Consider the following 27,074-nt stretch of genomic DNA (forward strand, 5'->3'; position numbering starts at 1 on the left):
ATCTGTATAAAACAAGTTGTGCTAGGTTTGTTATTAGCTTTCATTTCCTTTTCAATCAAAAAGGAAATGAAAGCTCTGAAACAGAAAAGACAGAGAGAATCCAGGTACCCAGGACCCCAGCCTTCATCTTCCCGAAAATATCAAGAGTTCTATTTCCCTAAAGGCCTCTTTCATCCCAGTCTTCAACCAGAATACCTCCCATCCTTTCCTTCCCTGAGACAGACGCTTTAGTTGTTTCCTCCTCCTTTGCTATCAGACCCACCTCCCATGATACAGGCTGAGATGTTTGGTTTCCCAGCCTCCCTTGCAGTGATGTGGCTAGTTTTGGACCAAAATGGGCAGTTTGCTGATGGGATTCCAGGAAAGTTTTTTTCCTCATTATGAGTTTGGTCAAGGGAAGGGGTGTAAGAAGGGACTCTAGCTACCCCTCTCCTTTTGTCTTCAGATACAGTTGTGTGAAGACGTGATGCCTGGAGCTCCAGCAGCCATCTTACCACATAAGACAAATATGTTAACCCACTGAGGGTGGTTCAAGCAGAAGGATGCAGAGAGCTCAGGTCCTTGACGGGGTCTCGAAGTTGCTGAGCCAGCCTGAAACCACCACCACTTTATTTTGCCACCATATATTTTGTCACTGGCAGCCAAGGGAATCTTCACTGACGCACTCCCTAAATTTCTAATGAGAAACCCAGCTAAGAAAGAAAGGCATCGTGCTGGCAAGAGCGGCTGCAAGCCCAGCCTTCCACTGGCACCAAAACAATTGCTCAGTCAATCCATATTTATCGATTGCCTGCTGTGTGCCAGGCTCTATGTTAAGAGCTGGGGATAATGACATTGTCTCTGCCTTCATGAAGTTCTCAGTTTAGAGAACGAGTCAGAGGCTAAACATGTATGTACAGATTTATGTGAGAGGGGCCAGAGGTTCAGAGGCTGTGGGACTTAACCCATGACTAAGGCAGATTAAGGTCATGGGTTAGGGAAGGGTCTCCCAAGCTGGTAATGTTACTTTTTTAGGGTTTCTGCACCTGATTCCAACATTAGAGGAATGTTCTAATGTTCTCCGCCACCTCCCCCCCCCCAACAACAACAACAAGCAATTGTCAGACACCTGCTGGTGTCTGACAATTCAACTCCATTCTGACTTGTCTACCCAAAGATAGCATGAAATTCTACAGGTGAAGGATGCAGCCCTACAAAACTGCCACCCCTATTCCCCACATCAGACACTAACTGCAAGCCCCAAACTGCTACCCATGCTTCTGACTGACTGGCTACAGGCTGGAGGTTCCAAAGACCTCTTCCTTGGATTTGATTATTTTGCTAGACTGGCAAGCAGAACTCAGAGAAACACTTAATTACATTTACCAGTTTATTAAAGGACATGAGAAAGGATATAAACCAACAGCCAGATGAAGAGATACACAGGGCAAGCTCCCAAAGGAATCTCTGTCATTGTGGGGCTTGGGGACCCAGTTTAGTGGTACATGGGGGCATTCTGGTTCCCCCAGCATGGAAGCTCTGCTGAAATGGGTCAAAGAGCTGTCCTCTGGGGTTTGTTCGTAGGCTTCATTTTATAGTCATGATTGACTACGTCACTGGCCATTGGTTGATTCAACATCCAGTCCCTCCTCCTCCTGGAGGTGGGGGTGGGGAGAGTGTACAACTGAAATTTCCAATCCTCTAATCACAGGTTTGGTCCTCCAGGCAACCAGTCCTGCCTTTGGGTGCAACCCAAAAAGTCACCTCCATTAGTAATAAGACACTCATTTCACCTTTATGGCTCTGAACCATTTTCAAGAACTGTGGATCAAGACCAAATCTATCTGAGAAACCAAATGATAATCAAATATACATGTCCTATAAATCACTGTATCTCAGTTCCCATTATACTTGAGAAGTGGACGACCCAGGGCAAAGAGTGGTGTTCTAGGCAAAGCAAACTCTGAGGCAAAGCCCTGGAGGCAATCTAGAGCTGTGTGGACAGAAAATCTGTTGTTAATTCTGAGTAGCAGGAGTAAAAGGACTGGAAGGGAAGGTCAGAGGCCAACAAAAGCCAAACCACAAGGCTTTGAAAATCACAGTGAGGAACCAGGACAATATCTGAAGGGCAATTGGCAGCCATCAAAGGGTTCAAAGAGAAGTGGATGTGATCTGGGCTGTTTTAAAGATGAAGACTCTGGGTACTGGATGCGGAATGGCCTGGAGGAGACAAATGGACATAGGAAGATCTTCTGAGAGAATGAGGCAGGGCCCTCTCTGGGGCTCGGAACAGCAAGGACAAGCCCTGCCTGTTCACCACCAAGCCTGTACGTCCTGCCTGCTTGGAGGTTGTGCAAATCACACTGGTACATCAGCAAGGAGTATCTCCCAGCCTGGGAACCACAGCTCCTTAGTTGCACAAATATGAGTAGAGTCTTCTATGCTGACAGGGAGACTGGAAGTCTCATGCTCTATGGCCAGTCTTCAATCTCAGCAGGGCAGGTAGGCCCTGCCTGCTGTCGGGGTGAAACAGGAGGTCCTACCAAAAAGTCCTGTGCAGAGTGGGCCCCGTCACACCTGTGTGGCTGCCCGAACAGTCCTTAGGCCCCCACCCGGAGAGATGACTGGACTGGGGCCAGTGACCTGGAAGAGAAAGGAAGGGAAGGGGACCATCTCAGGGGTTACCCTGAATGTGACACAACTTATGCTTTTCTAGGGTGAGCTCACACCAGTTGGACATTAACCAGGTTACCTCCATTTACCAAAGGAAAAAATGTCCACCTACCCTTGGGAGAGAGAAGACAAGCAACAACCAAGCTTTTATGGGGAAGATATTCCATCCCACATCTGATAGAAAAAGGAAATTTGCCAATTGCTATGGAAAAGAATAAGGTGTTTTTCCTCCAAAACTGGAATTTTTTTTTTAAAGATTTTATTTATTTATGAGAGACACAGAGAGAGAGAGAGGCAGAGACACAGGCAGAGGGAGAAGCAGGCTCCACACAAGGAGCCTGATGCGAGACTCAATCCCAGGACGCAGGGGTCACGTCCTGAGCCGAAGGCAGACACCAAACTGCTGAGCCACCCAGGCATCCCTAAAACTGGAATTTCACTCTTAATATAACAAAAATTGGATGGGAAGAGGGGGGATTTTACCGACATTGTAAATCAACAAGTAAAGCTAGAAGAAGACTCAGACCGTGTTCTCTCCCTGATTAATACATAGGAAGGGGGCACCTGGGTGGCTCAGTGATTGAGCATCTGCTTTTGGCTTAGGTGGTGATCCTGGGGTCCTGGGATGGAGTACTGCATCAGGCTCTCCACAGGAAGCCTGCTTCTTCTCTGCCTATGTCTCTGCCTCTCTCTGTGTCTCTCATGAATAAATAAGTAAAATCTTTTTTAAAAAAATAAAATAAAACACAGGAAGTTCCATGCCCTTTTGTACATTGGGGCACCTACACTCACCTGGTGGGCCCTGTTTGGGCTAGGGTCCTCCAGCGGCACTTTGAAGGGCAGAGGCTGTGGTGTCTGCACTGGGGTTATGCTCTGCATCTTTTTTTCCGGTGGGGGAACCACAGGAGTCAAGGAGGGAGGACACTTGTTTTTCTTTAGAGTGTCTTCTGGAAAGAGAAGGAAGAGAAACAGGAACCGTGACTGGCTGTTCCAACATTCCAACCCAGCCAATGACCAGGGAAGCTGGGCTGAGGGGCGGGGCCTTACTCTGATTGGCTGATAATGGTAGAAGACAGGGTGAATGATCTATGACTGGGTTGACTGGCTCAGCCAGCGGGCCCCTCACTTACCCCTAAAACTGCACAGGCAGCGGATGCACTTGTAGAGAAGCGCTGCTAGGAGGGCCAGGCCCAGTAGGGAACCCAGGACGATGCCAGCAATGGCCCCAGAGCCCAGGGGGGGACCTGGAAGAAACAAAAAGATGGAGGATAAGGAAGCAGGAGCCAGGGCTGGACCCAAGTTTCCTAAGCTCTCTGCTCCAACTATTTTGGAACTCAGGAATCTGGGATCCCAGACTCCCAATTCATTTTGCATCTACTAAATCACTGTGGTGCGTCCGGCATTCTACCGGATGGTAATGATCCACTGATGAGCAAACCCGGATATCTACTCTCAGGGGGATTAATTTTTAGGGAAATCAGAAATGAATACCCAAATTAATAACAATTACAGGTGGCACTAAAAAGAAAGTAAGTGTGCTATGCCAGAAGTAATGTGCTATCAGAGAAATAGAGTCAATCTTCTACAAAGAATCTGTTTCCATATAAGTTCACATTCACAGGCACAGAGAGTTAAAACGTAATATATCTTTTCAGGAGGAGACACATCTCAACCAATCAACTCAAGATGAGATCATTAGGATAAGCTGTAACCCAATATGACTAGAGTCCTTACAAGAAGAAGACAGAGGGACACCTGGGTGGCTTAGCAATTGAGTGTCTGCCTTCAGCTCAGGGCATGACCCCAGAGATCCAGGACCAAGTCCCACATCCTGTAGGGAGCCTACTTCTCCCTCTGCCTATGTCTCTGCCTCTCTCTGTGTGTCTCTCATAAATAAATAAATGAATGAATAAATGAATAAATAAATAAATAAATCTTAAAAAAAAAAAAGAAAAGAAAAGAAAAAAGAAGACAGAGACACACACACAGGGAGGAGGTAGCTGTGGAAAGCTAGAGGCAAAGATCACAGTGATGCAGCTATAAGCCAAGGATTGATGGCCACTATCAGAAGCTGGATGAGGTGACAAAGAGTCTACCCCAAGTCTCAGAGCGAGCATGGCCCCAATTTCCCTCAGAGGGAGCACTGACACCTTGATTTCCAACTTCTGGCCTCCAGAATTGGGCGAGAATACATTTCTGTTGGGTCCAAGCTACTTTCTTACACTAGCCCCAGAAAATGGATACAAGCAGACAAGCGGGATACAATGCAACAAACTGAGGAAACAGCCCAGGAAAAGGCTCCAGTAGCCCCAACTCACTGGCCTGGTACACTTGGCTCTGTGATGGGGTCCCTGGCTGGCCCCCCAGCATGGGCAGGACACGGAAGACCCAGGTGCCAGGGTTCCGACGGGGAAGGGGTACCACGGCTGACCGCTCCTGAGGCCCCAGGATGAGCAGAGAAATCCAGTCCTTGTAGGTAGTGGCTCGACCCAGGTCAGGGCCTTTTCTTTGTGCCTGGATCTCAAAATCACTGATCAGGGCCCCACGTTCCACATCCCAAGTAAGCACTGCTGCATCCTGGGCTCTCTGCAGCCTCCATGAGGAGATGGAAGGTCCTGAGGAGATTAAGGTGAAGGCTAGATTTATGGGTCCTAGAGGGGAGAGGGAAGGGGGCTCTGGACCTGGGCTCATAGGTCCTGAGGGTCTGCTGGGGAGCCTTCTAGGCCTACAAGAGCAAGGGACTGAGGGGCTGGACTCTTGGATCTGAGGCAAAAGGAGCTGGGGACCGAGTGTGAGGGAAGAGAAGGCTGGAGGTTCTGGGAAAGGATGGACTCACCAGTGAGAGTGATCTGGTTGCCCCCAGCACCCAGCGCCCCGCTGCACAACACGGAGTAATTTCCCAGGTCCCAGTCCAGACTGAAGTTGCTAATGAGGAGCCTGCGCCCATCTTGGCTGAGCCGCAGGCGACTCCCATCTCCTGGGGCCACAGGCTGCCCTGCCCGGGCCCAAGAGGCTCTCGATGGTGGAGGGCAGCCAGTGGCCACAAGCACCACCTCCACCTCCCCTGACCGTGTTTCCTCCACTGTGGGATGCAGCAGCACTTCCCGAGGAGCCTCTGCAGGTAGAAGAAACCCAGCTGAGTCAAGACCTTCCCCTGGAGTGGGAGACCAAGTCCTGCACCCTTTGGTGAAGTAAATTGCTGTGAGACCCCAGCACTCTAGCCAAACAAGGAAGCACTGCCCATTCACTCACTCTCATCCAATCACCATTATGATTTCTTTAATAAAGACGACTTATTACATACATACTAGCAGCCAGGTTCTAGACTGCGGAACTCGTATTATTCTCAACCATTTATTGCACTGGACACGTAGGAAGGTGTCTCTTCCTGGGTCCAGGAAAGAAATTGTGGCCCTTCTCCTGTTTGAGGTATGGGAAAACCTTAGTCCTTCTGCAGGGTTTAAGACACAGGAACTCTCTTTTCCGGGAGTTTCGAGTCTGCCTTTCTCATTTCCTAAAGGAGCTAAGAAATACACCCCCTTCAGGAAACAGGAGAGGAGTCCCACCGGCTCTCACCCGGGGTGACAGTGCAGGTGCGCGTGGTCATCAGGTGGCGGGCAAGGCAGGTGACCGGGACGCCGCTGAGCCGGGGGTGGGCGGGCACCGCTGCCAGGAGCGCAGAGGCCACCGGCCCCGCGCGGACGCCTTCGGGGAGACCCTGGAACTGCAGGGAGGCGGCGGGGACCCCGCCGGGCCACGCGCAGCGGAAGCGCAGGCTGCGGTCCCCCGGGCCGCCTTCGACTGAACACTGCGGGGACCCGGGAGGCAGATCTGTGGGACGGAGGGAGATCCCGGGGTCAGCCTCTCTCCGCTCAGCCCTCCAGCCCCGCCTCTCCGCGCCGCACACCAACCCTTCGGCACCTGGCCCCGCCCCGTAGGCGCCGCCCGCGCCCCATTCTCCAGTCACCCAGTGCCCTCTCCCAGAAACTTCCGGGCTGAGTGGGCAGCTGCAGACCCCTGACCGCACCTCTTTCCTAAGGAAACTACATTTCTGCACGGATTTCTTTCCTTGCAAACATAACCCCGCCCCTTTCTTCCTAGTCCCGCCCCCTCCACCAAGTTACTCCGCGCCTTCGGCCAGACCTCTGCGCCCCTCCTGGTGCGCCCAGTCCCTCTCCTAAGACCAATCCGCCCATTTCTAGAATGATCCAGCCCCCTTTTCTTATGACTTAACTCCCAGGCAATTTATTTGCTGATCCCACTTACTGGCTCAAGTGCCCTAAGCCCCTTCCCTTTCTGGCCTCCACTCTTGCCATCCGACGCTCTGCTTAATTTGTCGAGATTCCCGCCCAGGAATCGCTGCCCTATTGACGCTGGCCCCGTGCCCTCCCTGGCCCTCCCGCCCCACCCGCCCAGTCCCTCGGACCCCTGTTGGCCCCGCCCCTTCCCCGGCACCCGCCCCTTTCACGGGGAGGCCCCGCCCACAGGTACCCCACTCCCCCCGCCCCCACCGCGTTCACCCGCCACGGTGAGGTTGAGCAGAGAGCGGCGGCGGCGGCCAGTGCGCGGGTTCGCGGCCAGGCAGGCGTAGGTGCCGGCGTGGCCCGGGCCCACCGCGGGCAGCAGGAGACGCGGGCCGGCGGGCACCGCGGCCTCGGCCGGGTCGGCCAGGCTCCACGCGATGTCGGCGGGCGGCCGCGAGGCGGCGGTGCAGCGCAGGGTCACGTTGCTGCCCGCAGTGACAAAGAGGGCGGGGGCGGCGTCGCGGTCCGAGGAGATCTTGATGACCGGCGCATCCGGGCCGTCTGGACGGAGGAAAGGGTCCGGACCAGGAGAGGCGGGGTTCCCCGGGACCCCGCCACAACCCCGGGGCGCTGGACCTCCACCCCCCCTCGGCCCCAGGGACTCAGGAACCTGAGCTCCCAGCTCAGGGACCCGAACCCGAGGCACACCCACACTCACAGAAGACTCTGACGTCGGCCGCAGCCTCGGTGTGGCCGAAAGGGCTGCGGACGCGACAGGTGTACCGGGCCTGGTCGCTGCGCACGGGACGCACGATGAGCAGCTGGTCGCCCTCTGTGCGGATCCGGGGTGGTTCCGCTCCCTCAGGGTCTGTCGCCTCCAGGGTGCGTCCGTCCTGGCTCCAGCTCAGCTCTCCACGACCAGGCCCCCACCCCAGGCAGCGCAGCCGGAGCTCGGCCGCCCCCTCCTCTGTCTCGGGGGTCTGGGGCTGCACCGACAGCTGGGGCAGGGGCTCTGGAGAAGGGAGCAGACTCAGGACCTGGTCTCTGGCCCCCTGGTCCCCTAGATCCAGGACTCCAGACCTCAGCCTTCACTCCTCCCACCCAAGACTTTGAGGCCCAGCCCTAGGGGTCCTCCTCCTCCCAGACCCATAAGTCTGAGTCCCCCACTCTGTCCTCTCAGAGACTCAGGGTTCCAAGCCCCCAGGGGTCTTGATCCCCAGGTCCACCTCCCCTCAAGAACTCCTGTCTTGACCCCCAGCCCCTCTTATCCCTCCAACCTAGAAGTGCTCTCTCCCCTGTCAAAGGACCCCTTCATCAAGGGAGAAAACATGGACAGCAGCCACCTGCCCAAAGGTCTGGCACAGCAGACCCTGCAGCCTGCACTCTGAGCCTCAGTGCCCACTTACCATACACACCCACCATGAACTCCCGAATCTGCCGGGAAACCCCAGCCCGGATAACCTCAGCAGTGTAGAGACCAGCATCCTCCAGCCCGGCAGAAGCAAGTTCCAGGCCCCCTTGGGCCTGGTCAAATCGTAAGCGGTCTCGGTAAGCAGGGTCCAAGCTGATCAGGGGCGCCCCTGGCCCCAGGCCTCCTGCAGCCAGCACCTTGGAGCCCCGGCGCCAGACAACCAGAGGAGCAGGAGGGCCAGGGCTGGGAATTGGAACTAGAGGAAGCTGGATGGTGGTCCCCACTAGCACCGAGAGAGGCCTCCCCACCTGCTGGGGGAAGCTTTCCCCTGGCTGGGCTCCTGCAATTACTTTGGACTCAGGTTTCTGGGCAGAGATTTCAAGATTATGATCCTCAGGGGAGGCTTTTGAACCTGGGGTCTCAATAGGTACTTCAGTAGCTGGGACCAGAGCTGAAATGTTCAAAGCTGGGGTCCTAACAGAGAAGGAGGGCTCTGAGTCTTTGGCAGGAACTTGAGAACCCAAGATATCAGAAAATACTTCAGAATCAGGGATTTCAGAGAAGGTAGGATCCAGGCTCAACTTTTGGCCCTCAGCAGAAACATTTGACCAGACGGACCTAGGCACATCGTTAAAATTTGAGGCCTCAGAAAACCATTTGGGATGAGGGATAGCAGCCGTGGCATTTGAACCTGGAGACTGATCTGGAAGTTTCCAGCTGGGGGGGTTGATGTAGGAGACTTTTGAACCTGGGCCCTGGGAAGAGCTTTCTGAGTCCAAGGAGAAATTGGTTTGCTGAACTCCAGAAGAGGCTCCAAGGGTGAGGACCTCTCCTCCAGAGGCTGCAAGGAGAGGAGGGGAGGGTGTTGAGGAGGTCCCGAGAAGGGGAACAGGTGGGAAGGGGCTGAGCAGGGGACTTACCCAGAAACAGGAAGAGCAGCAGAGCCCATGAGGTGTCCATGGTGCTGGCTGCACCTGTGAGGACACTGGAGAGAGACTCCAGTGCCTCCCTGGTCAACAAGTCTGACAGGACTGGTAGCTTCCTGGGCGGGGAAGGAAGCCAGACCCAGTGGGCGGTGCCAGGATCCCCCAACCCCAATCTAGTGGCAGAGCCAGCCACCCCACCTGACTGGTCCTCATCAGCTGGTCCCATATGACCCCTGCACTCCCCACACCCAGGGTGAAGATAGTGAAAGCTGAGTCCCAGCGGAAATTGGGTAGCAAACCCATGGGGAAGAGAAGCCAGGAAGACTTCTTGGAGGAGGGTGAGGTGACCCTTTGGAGAGCCCCACTTCTGATGGCCTTTGCCTCAGTTCAGCCTTCCTTCTCCCCACCCTCTGGCCTTGAGTCTCCTCTGTCCTCCCTGCAGCCTCAGATACCTGCAATTGCCGAACTGCTTCAACTCCTCCTATGGCTCCCTGCTGCCCTCAGAATATGTCTCAATTGGTTGTCTCCCACCCTCTCCTGAGACCTAGAGTTGCATCTCTGTGCCCCCCACGGCCTCAAATGCCCTGCATCCCACTAAACTCAGCATCTTCCCTCCAATACAACCCCTTCCTGGGCTCTCCATCTCAAGTGCCATTCCACATCTATGCACAGGTTGGGGAGCCTTCTTCCCTCCTCTCTCCCCCTCCTCTGCCCCTTCCTCTCCATTCCCACTGGCCAGATCCTAGCACAGATCCCATCCTCTCCTCCAGCCTCCTGCCTCCAGCCTCTGCCAGCCTATGGATCCACACTTAAACCCTTTCTGTCCCTGCCCCTCCTGTGGCTCTTGAGGGCTGTGCCCTCAAGAGACATCTAAGGGCCTTTCAGACCCACCCACTCTGGCCACGCCCTCCACCCTCTAATTCTTTGAACATCCTGCCATTCTTCTGCGCCATCTCTCCCCTCCCAGATTTGCAGGCGGGTTTCCTACCTGGAATGTTCTGCTCACTCCCTGCCCAGCCCCCACCCCCAACTTGTCTTGCAACCTCACCTGCTTAAGAATCATAACAATAATTACCACTTCTGTGCCAGGAACCATGCAAAATGCTACCCAGGCATTATCTGCCCAAACACTTCCAAATGCCCTCAGAGCTGGGTGTCGTTATCGTTATCGTCATCGTCATCTTACAGGCCAGGGGACCATGGATCAGAGAGGTCAAGGGACCTGCAGGAGGTTGCACAGCCAGAGAGAGGAGCTGGGCTTTGGCTCAGGGTGGTCAGAATGCTTACTCCTCCTGAAAGCTTCTACCACCCAGAGCTCTGCTCAAGCTCCCAGTCAGTCCTCTGAGCTTATCCAGGGAGTTCTAACCATGCTGATGGTAACAACAATGGTAATAATACATTTTGAGCACTTTCTGTGTGTCAGATGTGGTTCTGGGGGAGCTACATTAATTCCCTCAAAACTTCATGGGGTAAGTTTTATAGCTTCAAGATGCCTGTAAATTCGACCCTCCTCCCTGAAGGAGTAGGGTCTATACCCCCTCCCCTTGGATCGGGGTAGACTCAGACTACCAGATCAAGGGAGTACAGCAGAAGTGACCCCACACCAATGTCTGCATCTCAGCCTGCAGACTGGCATATTCCACTTCATGTGTGGTGGAACACTCTCTCTTGGGGGGTGCCTGGGTGGCCCAGTGGTTGAGCATCTGCCTTTGGCCCAGGGCATGATCCCAGGGTCCTGGGCTCCACATTAGGCTCCCTGCAGGGAGCCTGCTTCTCCCTCTGCCTATGTCTCTGCCTCTCTCTCTCTCTCTCTCTCTTTCTCTCTCTCTGTCTCTCATGAATAAATAAATAAAATCTTTTTTAAAAAAAAGGGGGGGGGATCCCTGGGTGGCGCAGCGGTTTGGCGCCTGCCTTTGGCCCAGGGCGCGATCCTGGAGACCCGGGATCGAATCCCACATCGGGCTCCCGGTGCATGGAGCCTGCTTCTTCCTCTGCCTGTGTCTCTGCCTCTCTCTCTCTCTCTCTCTCTCTCTCTCTCTCTCTTTGACTATCATAAATAAATAAAAATTTTAAAAAAATTAAAAAAAAAAAAGAACACTTCTTGGAACCCAGCCACCATATTGTGAAGAAGCTCAAGCAGCCCCATGGAGAGGAATCATGGCCTCTGGTCAACAGTCAGCTCAAGCCAACAACCCTGGCCAGTTTGTGGGCCACATGACTGAATCATCTTGAATGTCAATCCTCTGGCCACTTCTTGAGACCCCAAATGATGCCACGTAGAGCAGTGAGCTCTCCTGCCAAGCCCTGCCCAAATTTCAAGTTTATGGGCAAAATAAATTATTGCTGGCTTACACCAGAGTTTTGGGGTGGTTCGTTATGCCATGCCAGACAACCAGAACACAGATCTTATTACTAACTCCACCTGAGAGAGGAGGAAATACAGGTTCAGAGAATAGGAACTTGCCAGGAAGTGGCCTGGCCAGACCCCAAGCCCTAACCATTACACTAAGCTCTTACTATTTTGATCAGCTAGATAAAGAAACTGAAGCTCAGACACCAAATGTAACTCACTCAAGATCCCACAGTTGGTAAATGCAAGAGAGGCTCTAAAATCACCAGGTCTGACTCCAGGGCCCGCTCTTTATTCCCACAGGGGTTTTGATTGTGGTATGTCTGTGTCCCAAACCAGAACCTGAGCTTCCAGCTTTGTCCTCTCTTGTATCCCGACTCTCAGAAGGGCCTGGCACCTGGGAGTCCCCAGCAAAAACTCTGCAGATAAAAGCCTTTCTTCTTCCCACCTCACTGATAAGTGTCTTTCAAGACTCAACCAAGAAGCCACTCCCTGGGAAAGCTCTTTGGCCCCAAGAGCCAGGTCAGGTGCCCCAGGTGGCTCCCAAGTGTGTGGTGTCACCTGTGCTTAGAGCACATAGCACTCTGCATTACAGCTGCCTCTGCCCATGTCCACCCCCACCTCCCCAACATGGAAGCTTCTCAGGGACTAGATGTGACTCACCTGGGTCCCCGGCGTCACCCAGCACAGGGCCTGGCACGCAGGAGACTTAAGTCAATGTCTGTTGAATGAATCAAGGAACAGGTCTCCAGGGAATGAGTTAACAGAGACAGTCGTCGAGAGGGTCATAGTTTTATTGCTGGGTTTCAGGTAAGGGGCTCAAATCCGCCCAATCTCCTTCAGCTTGGCCACCAGGTCCTCCACAGTCTCCACCTTGATGCCAGCGGTTCGCTGGGGTGGGTCCTCCACACTAACTATGGAGAGCTTGGAGGTCAGGTCCACACCCAGGTCTCCAGGCTTGATCACTTCAATCTTCTTCTTCTTGGCTTTCTGCACATGGGTGGCCACAGTTTACAGGCTGCTGAAGGCGCTGCCCACCCTCCCACAGCCTCCTGCCCATGAGTGCCACATCTGCAGAACCAATGCCACTGCCTGAACTTTCCTGGACCTACCCACTAGCCAGGACATCTGTGACCTCTTACAGAGCCTGGTATAGATCATTTCTGTTGGCAGGGATGTCCTGGAAAGCCCTTCATTGGCTGAAGTACACTGGCAAAGTCAACCTTCTGGTAGTAATGACTCCATGAACTTTGGGCCGAGCTGACCCACTGAACCCACCCTGCTGGATGGATGAGATAACTCACTGAACCCATCCCACTGGAAGAGATGCTCCACTGAATTCTCCTTGTTGGCTGAGATAACTCCTTGAATCCATCCTACTGGATGAGATGACCCACTATACCCTTCCTATTGGCTGAGAGGACCCAATGAACCCATCCTACCGGCCATGATGAACAGTGAACTCTTCCTTTTAGCCAGGTGATCACTCCCTTTGGATAAGAAGAGCCTTAGATCCTCTCTCCTATCAGGGAGGCACTGGGCCTGCCATGCACTAACCCGTTCCCGGGCCCTCTGTAACCCGTCCACTAAGCGCTCACCATGATGTTGGGCAATGTGGCATAGCGGGGCTCATTGAGCCGCAGGTCAGCAGTCACCACAGCAGGCAGCTTCAGCCGCACGGTCTCTAGGCCCCCATCAACCTCCCGCTCCACTTTCAGTTTGTCGCCTTCCACTGTCACCTGGGAGGCGAATGTGCCCTGGGGAGATGAGAGGATGGGTAAGGTTAACTCAAGGCAGGAACAGAGCTGCAGGTGTGCATGCACACAGGTGAGTGAACAAATAAGAGAACAGAAAAGAAAGTCCTGCAAGGCAACCTGTAGACATCAAGTTCACAAACATGAGGAAGCCACAGAAAGAGATCTCAGTAATCTAGGGAAGGTATCTTGCACTTTCCCTGGGAGCCAAGGTGTGGGTCCTAATGATCTGAACCTGCCAGTTAGGCTCCTTCCTACTATTAACCTAAAGTAATAATGATGAACATATATGGAGTAGGAAAGGCACTGTTCTAAACAATTTACATGCACTAAGTCATCAGGCCTCACAGGAACTCTATAAGGTAAATCTTATTATCCCCCTTACAGATGAAGAAAACTGAAGCAGAGGAAGGCTCCAAAATGTGCTCACTGTCACCCACCACTGTTAAATCCAAGAGCTGGCAGTCTGGTTCTAGGCTCAAGGCGGTGCTCCCACTACCCACCATTCTGTCCCCTGGAGCTCCCTTTGAGGCCCCCCTGTGGGGCTGACCACAGCTTTATGTTCACCTTGACCCTGGTAACCTCCACTAGGACCCCATCTTCTTCACTCGGTGCCAATGCTCTGGCCAAGACCCCTCTGGCCCTCAGCTCTGAATCAACATTTCCTGATGTACCTACACCCTCTTTGTCCAACCAACCTGTTCTCTCCATTCACCTATTCACTAGACAAACCTTCCAAGTCTTAGCTGGAATGTCCCATCATTCCCAGTGTCATCTGAGTGCCTCATGTGGCTCATGAGTCCTGGGGATACACTGTGACCCCCACCAACAAGACCCTGGCTTTCATGGGCATCTATCCCGGCCAGGAAGACCACCGGGAACCATAGAGATACACAGCAGCCATTGGACCCAGGTGTCTCCTGAGCACAAGAAACGTGGCTACCATGATTGAGGGATAGAGTTTTTCATCTTACTTAATTTAAATATAAAGACCAAAGGGAGTCTGGGTGGCTCAGTTCGCTAAGTGCCCACCTCTTGATTTCAGCTCAGGTTATGGTCTCAAGGTTATGAGATCGAGTCCTGTGACTGGATCCTCACTTAGCAGGGAGCCTGCTTCTCTCCCTCTGCCCCTTCCTGTGTGTTCTCTCGTTCTCTCTCTCTCTCTCTCTCTAAAATAAATAAATAAATCTTTTTAATAAATAAATAAATAAATAAATAAATAAATAAATAAATAAATAAATTTAAAGATTGACAAGCCAGATACATTATGATTGTAGTGATGGCTTCATGGGTGTACCCATGTGTCAAAGCTTACCAGACCGTACACTCTAAATATATGCAGCTATTGTAGGTCACTTAATCTCAATAATGCTGGTTAAAAAATAAAAGATACTCAATGCAGTCCCTGGAAAAATTTTAAGTCCATTTGGAACAACTTAGGTATGTGAACCTACTTTTCCTTTTTTTTTTTTTTTTAAGATTTTATTTATTTATTCATGAGAGACATAGAGAGAGACAGTGACACAGGCAGAGGGAGAAGCAGGCTCCCCATGGGGAGCCCAATGCGGAACTCGATCACAGGACCCCGGGATCACGACCTGAGGCAAAGGCATTCGCTAAACCACTGAGCCACCCAGGCACCCTGAACGTACTTTTTCAACTGTGAATTTTAGGAATCTAAATTAAGTATTTTTTTAAAATATTTTATTTACTTATTCATGAGAGACACAGAGAGAGGCAGAGACATAGGCAGAGAGAGAAGGAGTCCTGGGATCGTGCCCTGAGCCAAAGGCAGATGCTCATCCACTGAGCCACCCAGGCATCCCTAAATTAAGTATTTCTGATGGAATTTCAGCATCTGAACTGAGATGTGCTGTACATATAAAAATCCACCCTGGATTTCAAAGACTTAATACAAAAAGAAAAAAGAATGTAAAATAGCTCAGTATTTTTTATATTGATCATATGCTAAGAATATTTTAGATGTGTTCAGTTAAATAAAATATTATTGCAATTAGTTTTGCCTGTGTCTTCTTACTTTTTTTAATCTGGCTATGAAAAAAAAATTTTTTTTTTAAATTTTTAATTACCTAGGTGGCTTGTGTTTCTATTGGGCTGGCATAGGTGGGGAGTAGGGAATCTGACATTGAGGAGGGGGTCTGAGGATTTCATAAGGGTGGGCAAGGAAGGCCTCTCTAAAGAGGTAGTAACAGAGCAGGGACCTAAAGGAGAGAGTGGGAAAGCCATGAGGCAATCTGAGGGAACCATGTCTTGGCTGAGGGAACAGCAAGTGCAAAGGCCCTGAAGCAGGGATGAATTCAGTGAGGTTGACAAGTGACAGGGCAGGTAAAAACAGAGGACCAAATGCCCAGATGAGAAGCATGGTGTCCTGGCTGGGCACATCTCCTTCCTGCCCGCCAGAGTAGCCATCCTGTCTTACTAAGCCTGCCTCCTTCCAAAAGGACAGGGACAAGGGTGGCCCTGTTCTGAGCTCCCAGATCTGACCCCCAGCAGGTGCTCTCCACTCCAGCCTCACCTGTGGCCAGTCTAGAAATCCAGCTGTCATCTGCCCCGTCTGGTTACAGTCATCATCGATGGCCTGAGTGGAAAAAGAGAGAAGACTATATGACAATGGGTCATTTCACATATCATTTGGGCCTTGGTCTAGATGGGGTTTGGCCAACATTTTCCAAATATCACCTAGTCTCTGTCACAGCTACTGAACTCCACCTCAGTAGTACACAAGCAGCCACAACAATGTGCTTATATAAAGCAACAAGTGTGATAGTGTTTCAATAAAATTTTATTTATAAAATCAGCAGTGGTCATGGCCCACAGTTTGCTGACTCTTGGTCTAGAATGATCCCATCCCCTCACTTGGGTCTGAAGATAGGCAGCCACTTGTCCAGGGGCAGCTAAGGACATCTAGCATCCTCAATGCCAAACAGGGGTCTTTGCCCACCATACAAATATTCATAGAAGCCAGGACCTGGGACAGCCACACTGGGGAACTGAATAAGCAGGACCTGGGCCAAGAACATTCTATCCCCTGACCCTAGTGATTGGTTCAGGGATGGGTACTTGACTCAAGCTGGACCAACGAAGAGCCCTGAAAGCTCTTTGGAGCCCTGAAAGATTTGCTGGAATCTTTGGGAAAGAGGCTCTTTTCTTTTCACTGAAGGTGCTAGACTTGTGGGGTGTGAGCCTGGAGATGTGGAAAGTAAAGATAAGACAGAGGAACAGAGCCTAGAGCTGACATGTGACCCTAGATCAAGCTATGCCTGAAGCCTGCTTGTATAAACTAACAGGTTCACTTTCTGGCTTAAGCCAGTTTGATTCTGTCACCTACAATGAAGAATGTCTTGACCCATTTATCCTCTATCTTCTCAGTTGGAGGTCCTGGCCCCAGGAACTGTCCCTGACAACCAGGACAGGCAAAAGGGGGGCTTCCATTGGCCACGCTGCCACCAGCAGTATCCTGGGGAGCTGGTGTGAGACCTGGGTCCTCAGAGCCCTGAGCCCTATCCAAACCATGCCTTTTTGGCCTGTTCTCTGATCAGGCCCTTTGCCTCAGCTTACTGACTTACACTGATTCCCTTATTGTTTGTCATGTCTTGTTCTCTATTGCCTGACTTGTGCAAGGCTGTGCAGGACACCCAACAACCTACATAGACCCATCAGCCTCCCTGTATCCTCAGGTGCTGATCCAGCCTGCTGGAATCACTGTCTTTTCCTGCCAGGGCTCAGCCTCTATATCTGAACCTCCTGTGCCATCTATGTGCCTCATCTTCTTTCCCAGGCTCTGATAATTCTTTCTCAACCTCTGTCCCTGAGTCCCTGCCCTTTGGTCTCTCCCCTCCCACTGCTGTCTATCTATGGCTTAGCTCTTCTGATGACCCTCTGCCCCCACCCTGAGTGAGGCCACAAGGTCTGTCCTCAAATAGGAGGGGGTGGACAGGCTACCCAGAGGGTGTCACCTGCCTGGTCTCCTGAAAGAACAGCTGAGCCAGACTCACATCCTCCTCAGGTTGGGGGTACCACATAGTAGGCAGGGTTCCAGCTCCCCGTTAGCCCCCATTCTCCTCCCAGGACTCCTAACCTCCAGTCTCTCCCCTTCCAATTCATTCCTCATGGCCTCAGAGAGGTCTTTCTGTACCCAGAGCTGATCCCGTCCCTCTCCTGCTCATAGGCCTCCAGAGGCTCCTCAGCACCCTCCAGAAGCCTCAGGTCTCTGCTGTAGCCCAGGCTGTCTGAACCACACGGCTGTCTTCCCCACACACCAAATCCCCGTGTCTTCCTGAGTTCTTTGTAATTCCTGATTGTTCTTCCAGGAGTGCCCCTCTGCATCTCCCAGCCAGACCCAGCACTGTCTGTACCTCCTCCCTCCCCCTCACTCCCTACAGCTCAAGCCCAGTCCCTCCAGCCACATATATCTGCTCTGTCCATCTGTCTGCTCTATGTTGGCTTCCTATTCTTCCACACAGGCCATCACCACAGCCTCCGGGGCTCCAATGATAAACCCTAGGACCCCAGGAGTCTCTGGAGCTCTGATCATACCCCTAGGACTCTGGGGAGTCTCCAGAACTCCAATTGTACTCCAGAGGACCCTGGGAGTCTACAGATCTCCAATCATAGCCCCTAGGACCCTGAAAGTCTCTGGAGCTCCGATCGTACCCCCAGGATCCTAGGAGTCTTTCTGCATCTGTGGTCACCCTGCCCTCCACTCAGCCTGGGCCCCCTGTAGTCTCAGCTCCTGTGTGTGTGTGTGTGGGGGGCACATTTACCTGCTTGCCCAGCAGCAGCAGGTCCACCTTCTCCTTCTCTGCCAGCTTGGCCAGGACCCGGGCCACCTGCAGGGGACCCAGGCGATCTGCCTCTGCAGCTGGCACCTCCACGTGGATGCCTCGGTCTGCACCCATGGCCAGAGCAGTGCGGATGGTCTCCTGCCAGGAGAAGGGGCTTGACTTGGCTTCCAGCCCCAAGGGGATCCCGGAGCCTGGTCCCAGTCCTTCCTCCCTCAGACCCAGGACTCAGGGCCTTGGCACCCTTTCCCCAGGATCTGGGCACCTGGCACTGGGCAGGCCCACAGCTGACAGCGATGACCTCTTTGACCAGCTTCTTCTCCTTGAGCCTCACGGCCTCCTCCACTGCGATCTCACAGAAGGGGTTCATGGAGTGCTTCACGCCATCTGTGACCACGCCCATCTTGTCAGGCTTGACCCGGATCTGCCAGCCAGAAAGGGAAGGGGCGCGGTCAAAGGAAACAGGCAAGGAGGCAAGAGGGGGACCCCCGAAAGGGGCAGGGCCTTGTCCAGGGTTCCACAGCTCTGGGGACACAGCAGAGGAGAATTTCAGGTAGGTAGAGGGTCATCCTCTCATGGTCTCATTCAGACATTTGTTGAGCACCAGGGACATCTGACAGGCTCATCAGACTCTGTTGCTCTCCTTGGGCCTGAGAGGAGAACGTTTCTCAAATTTCTATTTCCCATAATCCAGTGTGAAACACATTTTATGATACACCTGAGTATATCACAAATGCATAACATATACTTATATATAAATATGAATATCACTGCAATGTGAGATTCAGTGAACAATACTTAACCTTAAAAAAATAATAATAATAAAATAATAATAATAATAATAAATTTTTTAAAAAAACAATACTTAACCTTACTTTATACACCATACCCTGACATTTTCTACTCTTTCTTTAAATGTCAGCCTTCAGAATGCCTGGGTGGCTCAGTGGTTGACTGTCTGCCTATGACTCAGGTCGTGATCTTGGGGCCCTGGGCTCCCCGCGGGGAACCTGCTTCTCTCTCTGCCTGTGTCTCTGCCTGTCTCTCTCTCTCTCTCTCTCTCTCTGTCTCTCATAAATAAATAAAATAAAAATCTTTAAAATAAAAAAATAAAAAATAAACAAAATCTTAAAAAATAAGATAATTTTTTTAAAAAGATAAATAAATGTCATTAAAAAAATAAATAAATGTCAGCCCTCTTGGGGGATTTCATGATTGACACATGGTCATGATCTAGTCTGAAAAACACCAGTATCAAAGGCCTATTCTGCCAAAGAGGCAAACCCTGCTCATTCCTTTCCTCAAAGGGTCCGTCTTTACTGAGCACCGACTGTATGTGGGCCCAGAGCTGGATTCTGGGGATACCGCCATGAGCAAGGGAGAGAGGCCCACCGGCCCTTGAGCTCCGGGTCTAGTTAAGGGAGGACAGTATAAACAACTAACCATCCTCCTATTAGTTTCCACGTGGTTGCCCTTCCAAATTACTAACCCAGTGGCTTGCTGTCTTACCACTCTGGAGGCCAGAGGTCCACAATCCGTTTCAGGGAGCTGCAAGCATGTGTTGGCAGGGCGCAGCCCCTCTGGAGGCTCTAGGGGAAAATCTATCCCTCAGCTCCTCCTGCTCCCTCTGCCTCTCTCTTGTGAAGACTCTAGAGATGGCATTTCGGGCCATCCAGGATAACCTCCCCATCTCAGGAGCCTTAATTCAGCCACGACTGCAAAGACTCCACTTCCAAATTAGCTACCATTCATAGGTTCCAGGGATCAGGGCCTGGATAGCCTGGGGGGGGGGGGGGGCACTTCCTAGCCTATCACATTCCTCTTAAAAGCCAACGGACACTGAAGGGGCCTCAGGCAGGAGCAGTGTTCTAAGCAATTATCCTAACTTATTCATCTCATAGGTGACCGTTTGATGAGGGAGGAGCAGTCATTATCCCCATGGGCGGATGAGAAAACTGAGGCACTCAAGCAAAGTACTTGGCTTGGTTTCTAGGACCCAAGCACTCAAATTCCCTGTTATGCCACTTGACAATCCATGAGGAAGTCTGGGGAGCTCTGAGAGAGGATGATGGGGGCCTCACCGAGTCTGAGGTTGGAGGCTATCAGGGAAGGCTTCCCTGAGTCAGTGGCCCTAGAGCTAACACCTGAAAGATGAAATAGAGCTGAATATGGTAAGTGTGAAAGCGGTCAGTGGCGGGCAGAGCATGTGCAAAGGCCCTGAGGTATAAGGAGTCTAAGGAGGCCTGTGTGACCACAGGAGTAGTCTGCCATCAGGCCAGAGAGCCGGGACTATTGTGATGGGCACAAGATGTCCTCATCCTAATCCCCAAAACCTGTGAATGTCGCCACCATGACAAAAAGGACTTTGCAAGGGGGATTTGAGAGGGGGACTATCCTGGGTTGTCTGGGAACGGGCCCAGTATAATCACAAGGGTTGCTGTCAATGAAGAGAGGTCAGTGGGAGAGGTAGTGTCAGGGTCAGAGAGACAGTGAGGACACTGTGCTGCTGACTTTGAACCTGGAAAAGCATCTCTCCGCACCTCCAGAGGGAATGTAGGGCTGAGGACACCTTGATCTTAGCTCAGCAGGCTCATTTCAGTTATCAGATGTGCAGAGTGGTAAGAGAACCAGTCTGTGTTGTTTGAAGCAACTGAGTTTGTCAGAGTTGCTAAAGCAGTAACAGGAAACTAACACAACTCTTAGGGCCCAGCAGGCTACAGAAGGGGAGCTGGGTCTCGATCCAAAGAATGATGATCAAGAAGCAAGTGGATCCAACTTAAGTTTTCACAAGATCACTCTGGATTCTTGGTGGAGAAGAACGGGAACACAGTAAGGGCAGAAATAGGGAGCCAGCTGGGTGGCTGTTAGTCAACAAAATAAGTAATGACAGTGGCCTGGTCAGCTGTGCCAGCAGGGATGGAGAAGTGGATGGACTGGAGAAGCCTTTGGAGGTGGGAGTGACAGGGACAGAGTGGGGTTTATAGAAGCCAGGGGAGGGGAAGAGGTGGGTTCTGTGTCTGAGAAGCTCATGAGATGCCTAGAGGAGCCTTGCTCGGGAGCCTGCACGATCCACCAGGATCTGGCCTGCCTCTCTCTTTCCCTGTGGCTGCTGCCAAGGCCTCAGCCAGTGCAGACCTGGGATGATAGCCTGGCCCAGCCGGGGACACTGGGACACTGTCTCTTTCTATCTTCTTACACATTTCTCTCTTCCCAGCCTGGATGTGCCTCATGGACCAGTAATACTGAGGCGGGGGAAGAGGAGAAAAGGACAACTATCATTTGCCATCACTGTTATTTCCTTTTTTAAAAGTCAGGGGCACCTGGGTGGCTCAGCCAGTTGAGCATCTGCCTTCAGTTCAGGTCACAAGCTCAGGGTCCTGGGATCAACCCCCACATTGGGCTCCCTGCTCAGTGGGGAGTCTGCTTCTCTCTCTCCCCCTCTGCCCCTCCCCGTACTTGTGCCCTCTCTCTCTCAAATAAATAAATAAAAATCTTTCTTTTAAAAAAAGTCATTTTAGCACCAAAATAGGCTCAAATTTCAGACCTGAATAAATTCACTCTACAGAAATCCAATTGGAAGAAACACCATGTTCCGAATCCATGCTTTTTTCCCAAACCATACCGTGGGGCTTGCACATGATCCCCAGAATTTCTTGGAATATGCCCTGGCTTGACTCCCACCTCCTCTGCTGTCCCTGTCCCACCTCCTCTTGTGTAAACCCTGTCCCTCCCGACTCTCCCCACCCCCTCTTATCCTGTTTAACTCTCACCATAGCACTGACCACCCCTGACAATCAACACACGCTGGTCTTATTAAGAGTCAATTTTCTCCTTACCAGAATGTCAACTCCCCGAGGACATGGATCTCCATCAGCTCTGTTCACAACTAAACTCGCAGGCCTAGCATAGTGCCTGGCACACTGCAGGCACACAGTTAAATACTCGCCAGACACACACATGAGAACCCGTGTTAGAACCACTCAAGACTTGAAAACGGTAGGAAACTAAAACACAAAAGCCCTCTGGTTACAAAAATAAAATACAAGTCAGAAGTTTCCCCTTTCAACAGAAAAGCAGCCCCCAACAGCAAAAGGCCAGTGCTGGTGAGCCAGGGGCCAGTGGAGGGCGCTGGGCCTGCTCTTGCTCTGGCAGGACTCCCAGCACCAACCTCCTGACTCCCAAGCAGAATGAGACAAGAGCCCTCCACACCAGGGAAACATGCCAGCTCATCTTCTCCATGGAAGACCCTTTAGCCTGAGTTGATTTCAAGCTTCAAAACCACTGTTTAGTTAAATTACGTAAGTCAGGAAAGCATGGTCAGTCTGAAAAATTAGTGCCAGTCTTTTTATTATTTTAAGTAACGAGCTTGTATAAATCAGAGATGATCATGAAGCTTCCACCCTTTCTCTTAATGGTGCAAAATATTGGGGCGCCTGAGTGGCTCAGTAGGTTAAATGTTTGCCTTAGGCTGGGGTGATGGTCCCAGGGTCCTGGGACCCAGCCCCATGTCCGGCTCCCTACTCAGAGGAGCCTGCTTCTCCCTCTCCCTCTCTGTCAAATAAATAAATAAAATCTTTTTTTATAAAAGTGCAGAACATTAACCTTTAACAAAAATAACCATGAGTCAGGCAGGCATCGCTCCAAGGGCTTTATGTGTATTAACTTAATTAACTGTCCTAATCGCCTAGAGGTTAGTTACTGCCATTACCATTCCCATTGTACAGATAGAACAACCACAGAGAGGCCAAGCGCCTTGCCCAGGATCACACAGCAGGACCAAGGGGCCTAACTCCGAGTTTGACTTGGGAATCACAAGACTCTCCAGGACATAAAATGGGCTCTCAAGAGGTAGGGTAGCCAGTCCTTTTATTTATGGCCCACTGTATCAGAGCAGGTGTTTATAAAGTGACTTCCAAAAGCTCTCCCTGAGCTCTTGACACAGCTCAAGGACTTCTCTATGGTTCTGTCTTCTAGTTTTTTCCATCAAGTGAGTCACTCACTGGGCATGTGCTAGAGCTTTGGGCAGAGCACAGAGCACCCAGGACACACAGTGATCAGGACAGCCAAGGCCAGATAGGCAGATGGTGGCCAGGGAGTGATGACAGTGACAGATGACTAAGGCAGTGGTCAGTGCTCTGAGACCCTTCTACAGGAGACCACATGTGGGGCAGGCAAAGAGGATCAAAAACTCCCGGAGTTGACATGTGTGACCTGAGGGAGTGATGAGGAGGTGCCAGCCTTGCCAAGAACCGGGAGGGGCCAGGAGATGCAGAAAAGGCCATGTGCTCCCAGAACCGAGAGAAGGCATGGCTGGTTGGAGTTAGGCCCAGAGGTCAAAACAGGTTTTCTGGGGTCTGAGGTTTCCAGCCTTTTGGAGAAGGCTCTTTAAGAATATGCACACCAGGGGCACCTGGGTGGCCCAGTGGTTGAACATCTGCCTGTGGATCAGGTGGTGATCCGGGAGTCCTGGGATCAAGTCCTACAGGGAGCCTGCTTCTCCCTCTGCCTATGTCTCTGCCTCTCTCTGTGCCTCTCATGAATAAATTTTTAAAATATTAAAAGAAAAAAGAAAAAGAAAAAAGAGAAAACGCACACCAAATCATGAAGGCAAAATTGATCCAATCTCTTCCTGGGCCTTGAAAGAAACTCTGAAGGTTACGGCCTCATTCAGCCTCATGGAAAATGTATCCCTGGCCAGAACTGAGCATTCCTGGGTTGCCAAATGCTGATGTATTAATACCCCAGGCGCACAATCTCAGACATACACAAACACACTGAGCAGAGCGTTTGTTGTGTTCTGAACAGATGAGCAAATGAATTTCTACTACCAGTTCTACCGATAGTAACCACACTCACTGAGTGCTAGCCAAAGCCAACAGTTACTGTAGGCCAGGCATTATCTAAAGGGTTAATTTAATTTTCACTGCCACCTGATACAGGAGGTATTACTGTCATCCCTATTGTAAAGAAGAGGAAAATAGGGCTCAGAGTGGTTAAGCAACTGCCCCAAGGCCACACAGCAGGAAGCAGACCCAGGCAGATGGCCCTGAACTTCTCTTGCAGGGTCTCTGCTATCTCAGACAATGGTGACTACATTAAACAGACTTTCCTCTCGAATGCTGAAGCTCAAAGCAGTCTTTGAGCTGTCTGGAAGGAGAGACAGACACCAAAGTGAGCAGTTATAAATTACACTGTAGAAAAAAAAAATTTTTTTTTTAAATTACACTGTGGATTGCAAAACAATAAGAGTATGGGAGGAATCACCATGAGATAGCAGACAGGGATGATGGGAGCTGCAATTTTAAGTCGGTGTCCAGGAAAGGTCTCACAGGGAAGGTGACATCTGAACAAAGGCTTGGAAGGAAGTGAAAAAGCCACACTGGGAACAGAGCAAATGAGACCCAGCACTGACCTCAAGGAGCTACCATTCTGGGCAGGGGCAGTTGAGGGCGGGTACACGGGTGAACCAGGGGATCCCAATCCAGCATGGAAGCAGAGCTGAGAGAGGCAAGCCCGGGGGTGGGGGTGGGAGGGCTGCAGGAGTGTTCAAGGACACATGGAGAGGCCTGAGAGGGTTGGGGTAGGGGGACTTTCTGGAGGAGGTGACACCAGAGAATCACTAAACTTTGCTACAATTGACAGGTCAGAGTTAGGCAGGACAAGGGAGGCACAAGCAACAGAGGTGGAGAGGGAAGGGTACCCAGGCAGAAGGCAGAGTGGGGGCAAAGGCCCAAGGCAAGAAGGAGTCTGGTATGTCCAGAAAGATCAGGTGGGAGCTGTGGACACACAAAGGGTGAGGGAGGGACAGGGCACCGTGGATGGCAGAGCAGGAAGCACACACCCCTGGGATAGGTCAGAGGCTGATACCCGAACTTTGTTCTCAGCACACACCCCCATGCCAGGCGCTGTGCTGGGTGATGCTGGGACCCAAAGCCCATCAAACTCGGGTCTGCCAGGTCAGGGAAACAGATGCTACCCAGGCATCTCAGGCCATGGAGACCAGGGTTGCGGCCCAGGGAGGCCTACTGGGCAGAAAGAGCCCGAAGCAACAGCTACAGGTGGGAGGAAATCAAGAGAGAAGGTCCCAGGACGCCAAGAGCAGCTAAAGACAATATCCCTGCCCTCTGCTGCCAGGGCTGTGCTCTAGCTATGGAGTGAGAAGGGGAGGAGTGGCGCCTGGGTGGCTTGGTCAGTTTAGCGTCAGCCTTTGGCTCAGGTCATGATCTCCAGGTTCTGGGATTGAGAACCGTGTAGGGCTTCCTGCTCAGCGGGGAGCCTGCTTCTCCCTCCCCTTTTGCCCCTTCCCCTGCTTGTAAGTGCACCTGCACACACTCTCTCACTCTCAAATAAAATCTTTAAAAAGCCAGTGGGGGCGGTAGGGGGAGGAGGAGGAGCAGAGACTGGAGCAGGACTTGCCTGCACTTAGATCCTGCTTGTGGCTGCCTGGAGCTGGGTGATCTGGCAAGTCACAGAACTTCCACAGGCCTCAGTTTCCTCACTGGTCCAACAGGATTCATAACATCAAGAAGATATTGAAAGTACTGAATGAGTCAGTCCCTGTCCCTGCAGAATAATCACTCACTAACCATTAAGCAGCTATGATCACTGAAGTTTCCATGCCAGGTCCGGCTCCCAGGCCCTCCTCCCCACCTCACTCCCCAAGCCCATAGGGGCCCTGGTTTCATGCACCCCAAGGCCTCTGGCATGCCAGGCCCTGTGCTGGGCAATGCTGGGGACAGAGAGGTGGAATCCAGTCTAATAGTGGGGACAGACACGGATGGGCAGTCACCATCTTCAGTCTGCTTAAAGCCAAGTATTTCAAGGGGTGCCTGAGTGGCTCAGATGGTTAATCATCTGCCTTCAGCTCACGTCATGATCCCAGGTCTTGGAATGAAGCCACACATTGGGTTCCCAGCTCAGCAGGGAGTCTGTTTCTCCCTCTGCTTCTGTCTCTTCCCCCTGCTCATGCTTGCTCGCTCTCCCTCAACCCCTCTCTGTCTCAAATGAATAAATAAAATCTTAAAAAAAAAAAAAAAAAAGCCAAGTATTTTGAGAAACTGGCCTGAGAGGCTGCATCTGATTCACCTCTGCTTGGACCAGCTTTTCTCTGGGGCAAGCCAGACCCTCAGACACACTGCCCCCCAAGCCCTCTCATGGGTAGTGGGAGCCATCCCACCAGCTCAAACAGGATTTCATCTCTAGCAAACACTTCTCCCTCCCTTCCTGGCTAGAGCCTCCTTGCTCACCAAGAGACTATGTAGGGTGAAAGCTCCTGGGTTCCCAAGTAACAGTCAACTGAGTGTGCGTGCCATGACAGTGTGGCTTGCGTGCAAAGCACTAGTTGGGCTGAGCCAGACGGACCTGGAGGGGAATCTCAGCTCTACCGCATTAGCTGGGTGACCTCTCCGCGCCTCAGTTTCTCCAATATGTTCCACAGGGGCCATGGCACCTCCAGCAGGTTAGAAATAGAGAAGACAACTCGTACTGCACACGATTATTAAGACAGTGAGTCCAGAAGTTGAGAAAAGGGCACGGGGTCATGTCCCCAGAAGGGCCGGGGCTGAATGAAGAGGGATCTGAAGTCTGAACCTCACAGTCCTTGATCTTTGCCCTCAGGTGTGACTTTGACGTTTGGGGGAAGAGCGGCAGAGATCAGATGTACGAGAAGACCCCCCAGCCAGTGACCCCGGAAGCACATGGCCGCGGGGTTCGGGGAGGTGGGGAGTGGGGCCCGGTCACCTTCACGGCGAAGTCGATGACCCTCTTTACAGCCACGAGCGCGCGCAGCTCCGCCATCTTCCTGCTGCCACCTGCGGGGTCAGGGGGCTCGCTCGGCCTCCAGATCCAGACGTCCCGCCCCCCCACCCCTCCCACCGCCCCTCTCTGCGTCTGCGCCCCGCGCCGCCAGCCAGTCAACCGCTGCGGTGCCTCCTCC

At 51.9% G+C, this 27,074-nt stretch overlaps 2 protein-coding genes across 4 annotated transcripts; both read right to left on the reverse strand.

Annotated features, from left to right (window-relative positions):
* Positions 1 to 1,355: 1,355 nt before the first annotated feature.
* VSIG10L (V-set and immunoglobulin domain containing 10 like) lies at positions 1,356 to 12,386 on the reverse strand. 2 transcript variants are annotated; one of them, XM_072757735.1, is made up of 11 exons: positions 12,247 to 12,386; positions 9,228 to 9,349; positions 8,303 to 9,148; positions 7,615 to 7,908; positions 7,173 to 7,457; positions 6,229 to 6,483; positions 5,489 to 5,767; positions 4,971 to 5,267; positions 3,783 to 3,896; positions 3,445 to 3,599; positions 1,356 to 2,622 (listed from the first exon to the last, which is right to left on the reverse strand). In XM_072757735.1, the coding sequence occupies exons 2-11, from the start codon at positions 9,265 to 9,267 to the stop codon at positions 2,551 to 2,553; spliced, it is 2,637 nt and encodes an 878-aa protein (XP_072613836.1). In that variant the 5' UTR covers positions 9,268 to 9,349; positions 12,247 to 12,386; the 3' UTR covers positions 1,356 to 2,550. The 2 variants fall into 2 exon arrangements, with proteins under 2 accessions (XP_072613836.1, XP_072613831.1); XM_072757730.1 differs by lacking the exon at positions 12,247 to 12,386 and having other exon boundaries at positions 9,228 to 9,785.
* Positions 12,360 to 26,998, reverse strand: ETFB (electron transfer flavoprotein subunit beta). Of its 2 annotated transcripts, none has more exons than XM_026013787.2 (6): positions 26,879 to 26,998; positions 18,405 to 18,563; positions 18,122 to 18,280; positions 15,874 to 15,936; positions 13,182 to 13,340; positions 12,360 to 12,573 (listed from the first exon to the last, which is right to left on the reverse strand). In XM_026013787.2, the coding sequence occupies exons 1-6, from the start codon at positions 26,933 to 26,935 to the stop codon at positions 12,403 to 12,405; spliced, it is 768 nt and encodes a 255-aa protein (XP_025869572.1). In that variant the 5' UTR covers positions 26,936 to 26,998; the 3' UTR covers positions 12,360 to 12,402. The 2 variants fall into 2 exon arrangements, with proteins under 2 accessions (XP_025869572.1, XP_025869573.1); XM_026013788.2 differs by lacking the exon at positions 26,879 to 26,998 and adding an exon at positions 25,556 to 25,634.
* Positions 26,999 to 27,074: the final 76 nt, after the last annotated feature.

The sequence above is a fragment of the Vulpes vulpes genome, chromosome 1 (genome assembly GCF_048418805.1).
Source record: "Vulpes vulpes isolate BD-2025 chromosome 1, VulVul3, whole genome shotgun sequence".
Classification (NCBI taxonomy): domain Eukaryota; kingdom Metazoa; phylum Chordata; class Mammalia; order Carnivora; family Canidae; genus Vulpes; species Vulpes vulpes.

What these genes read in the sequence shown, in the direction of transcription:
- VSIG10L (XM_072757730.1), bottom strand. Translation starts at nt 9,459, where the DNA reads ATGGGACCAGCTGATGAGGACCAGTCAGGTGGGGTGGCTGGCTCTGCC. An exon ending in GGCCGACGTCAGAGTCTTCT is followed by an intron (nt 7,458 to 7,614) that starts GTGAGTGTGGGT and finishes TCCTCCGTCCAG; the next exon opens with ACGGCCCGGATGCGCCGGTC. An exon ending in GCCCAAACAGGGCCCACCAG is followed by an intron (nt 2,623 to 3,444) that starts GTGAGTGTAGGT and finishes TTTCTCTTCCAG; the next exon opens with GTCACTGGCCCCAGTCCAGT.
- ETFB (XM_026013787.2), bottom strand. Translation starts at nt 26,935, where the DNA reads ATGGCGGAGCTGCGCGCGCTCGTGGCTGTAAAGAGGGTCATCGACTTC. An exon ending in TCATCGACTTCGCCGTGAAG is followed by an intron (nt 18,564 to 26,878) that starts GTGACCGGGCCC and finishes TCTGGCTGGCAG; the next exon opens with ATCCGGGTCAAGCCTGACAA. An exon ending in CCACATTGCCCAACATCATG is followed by an intron (nt 12,574 to 13,181) that starts GTGAGCGCTTAG and finishes ACCCATGTGCAG; the next exon opens with AAAGCCAAGAAGAAGAAGAT.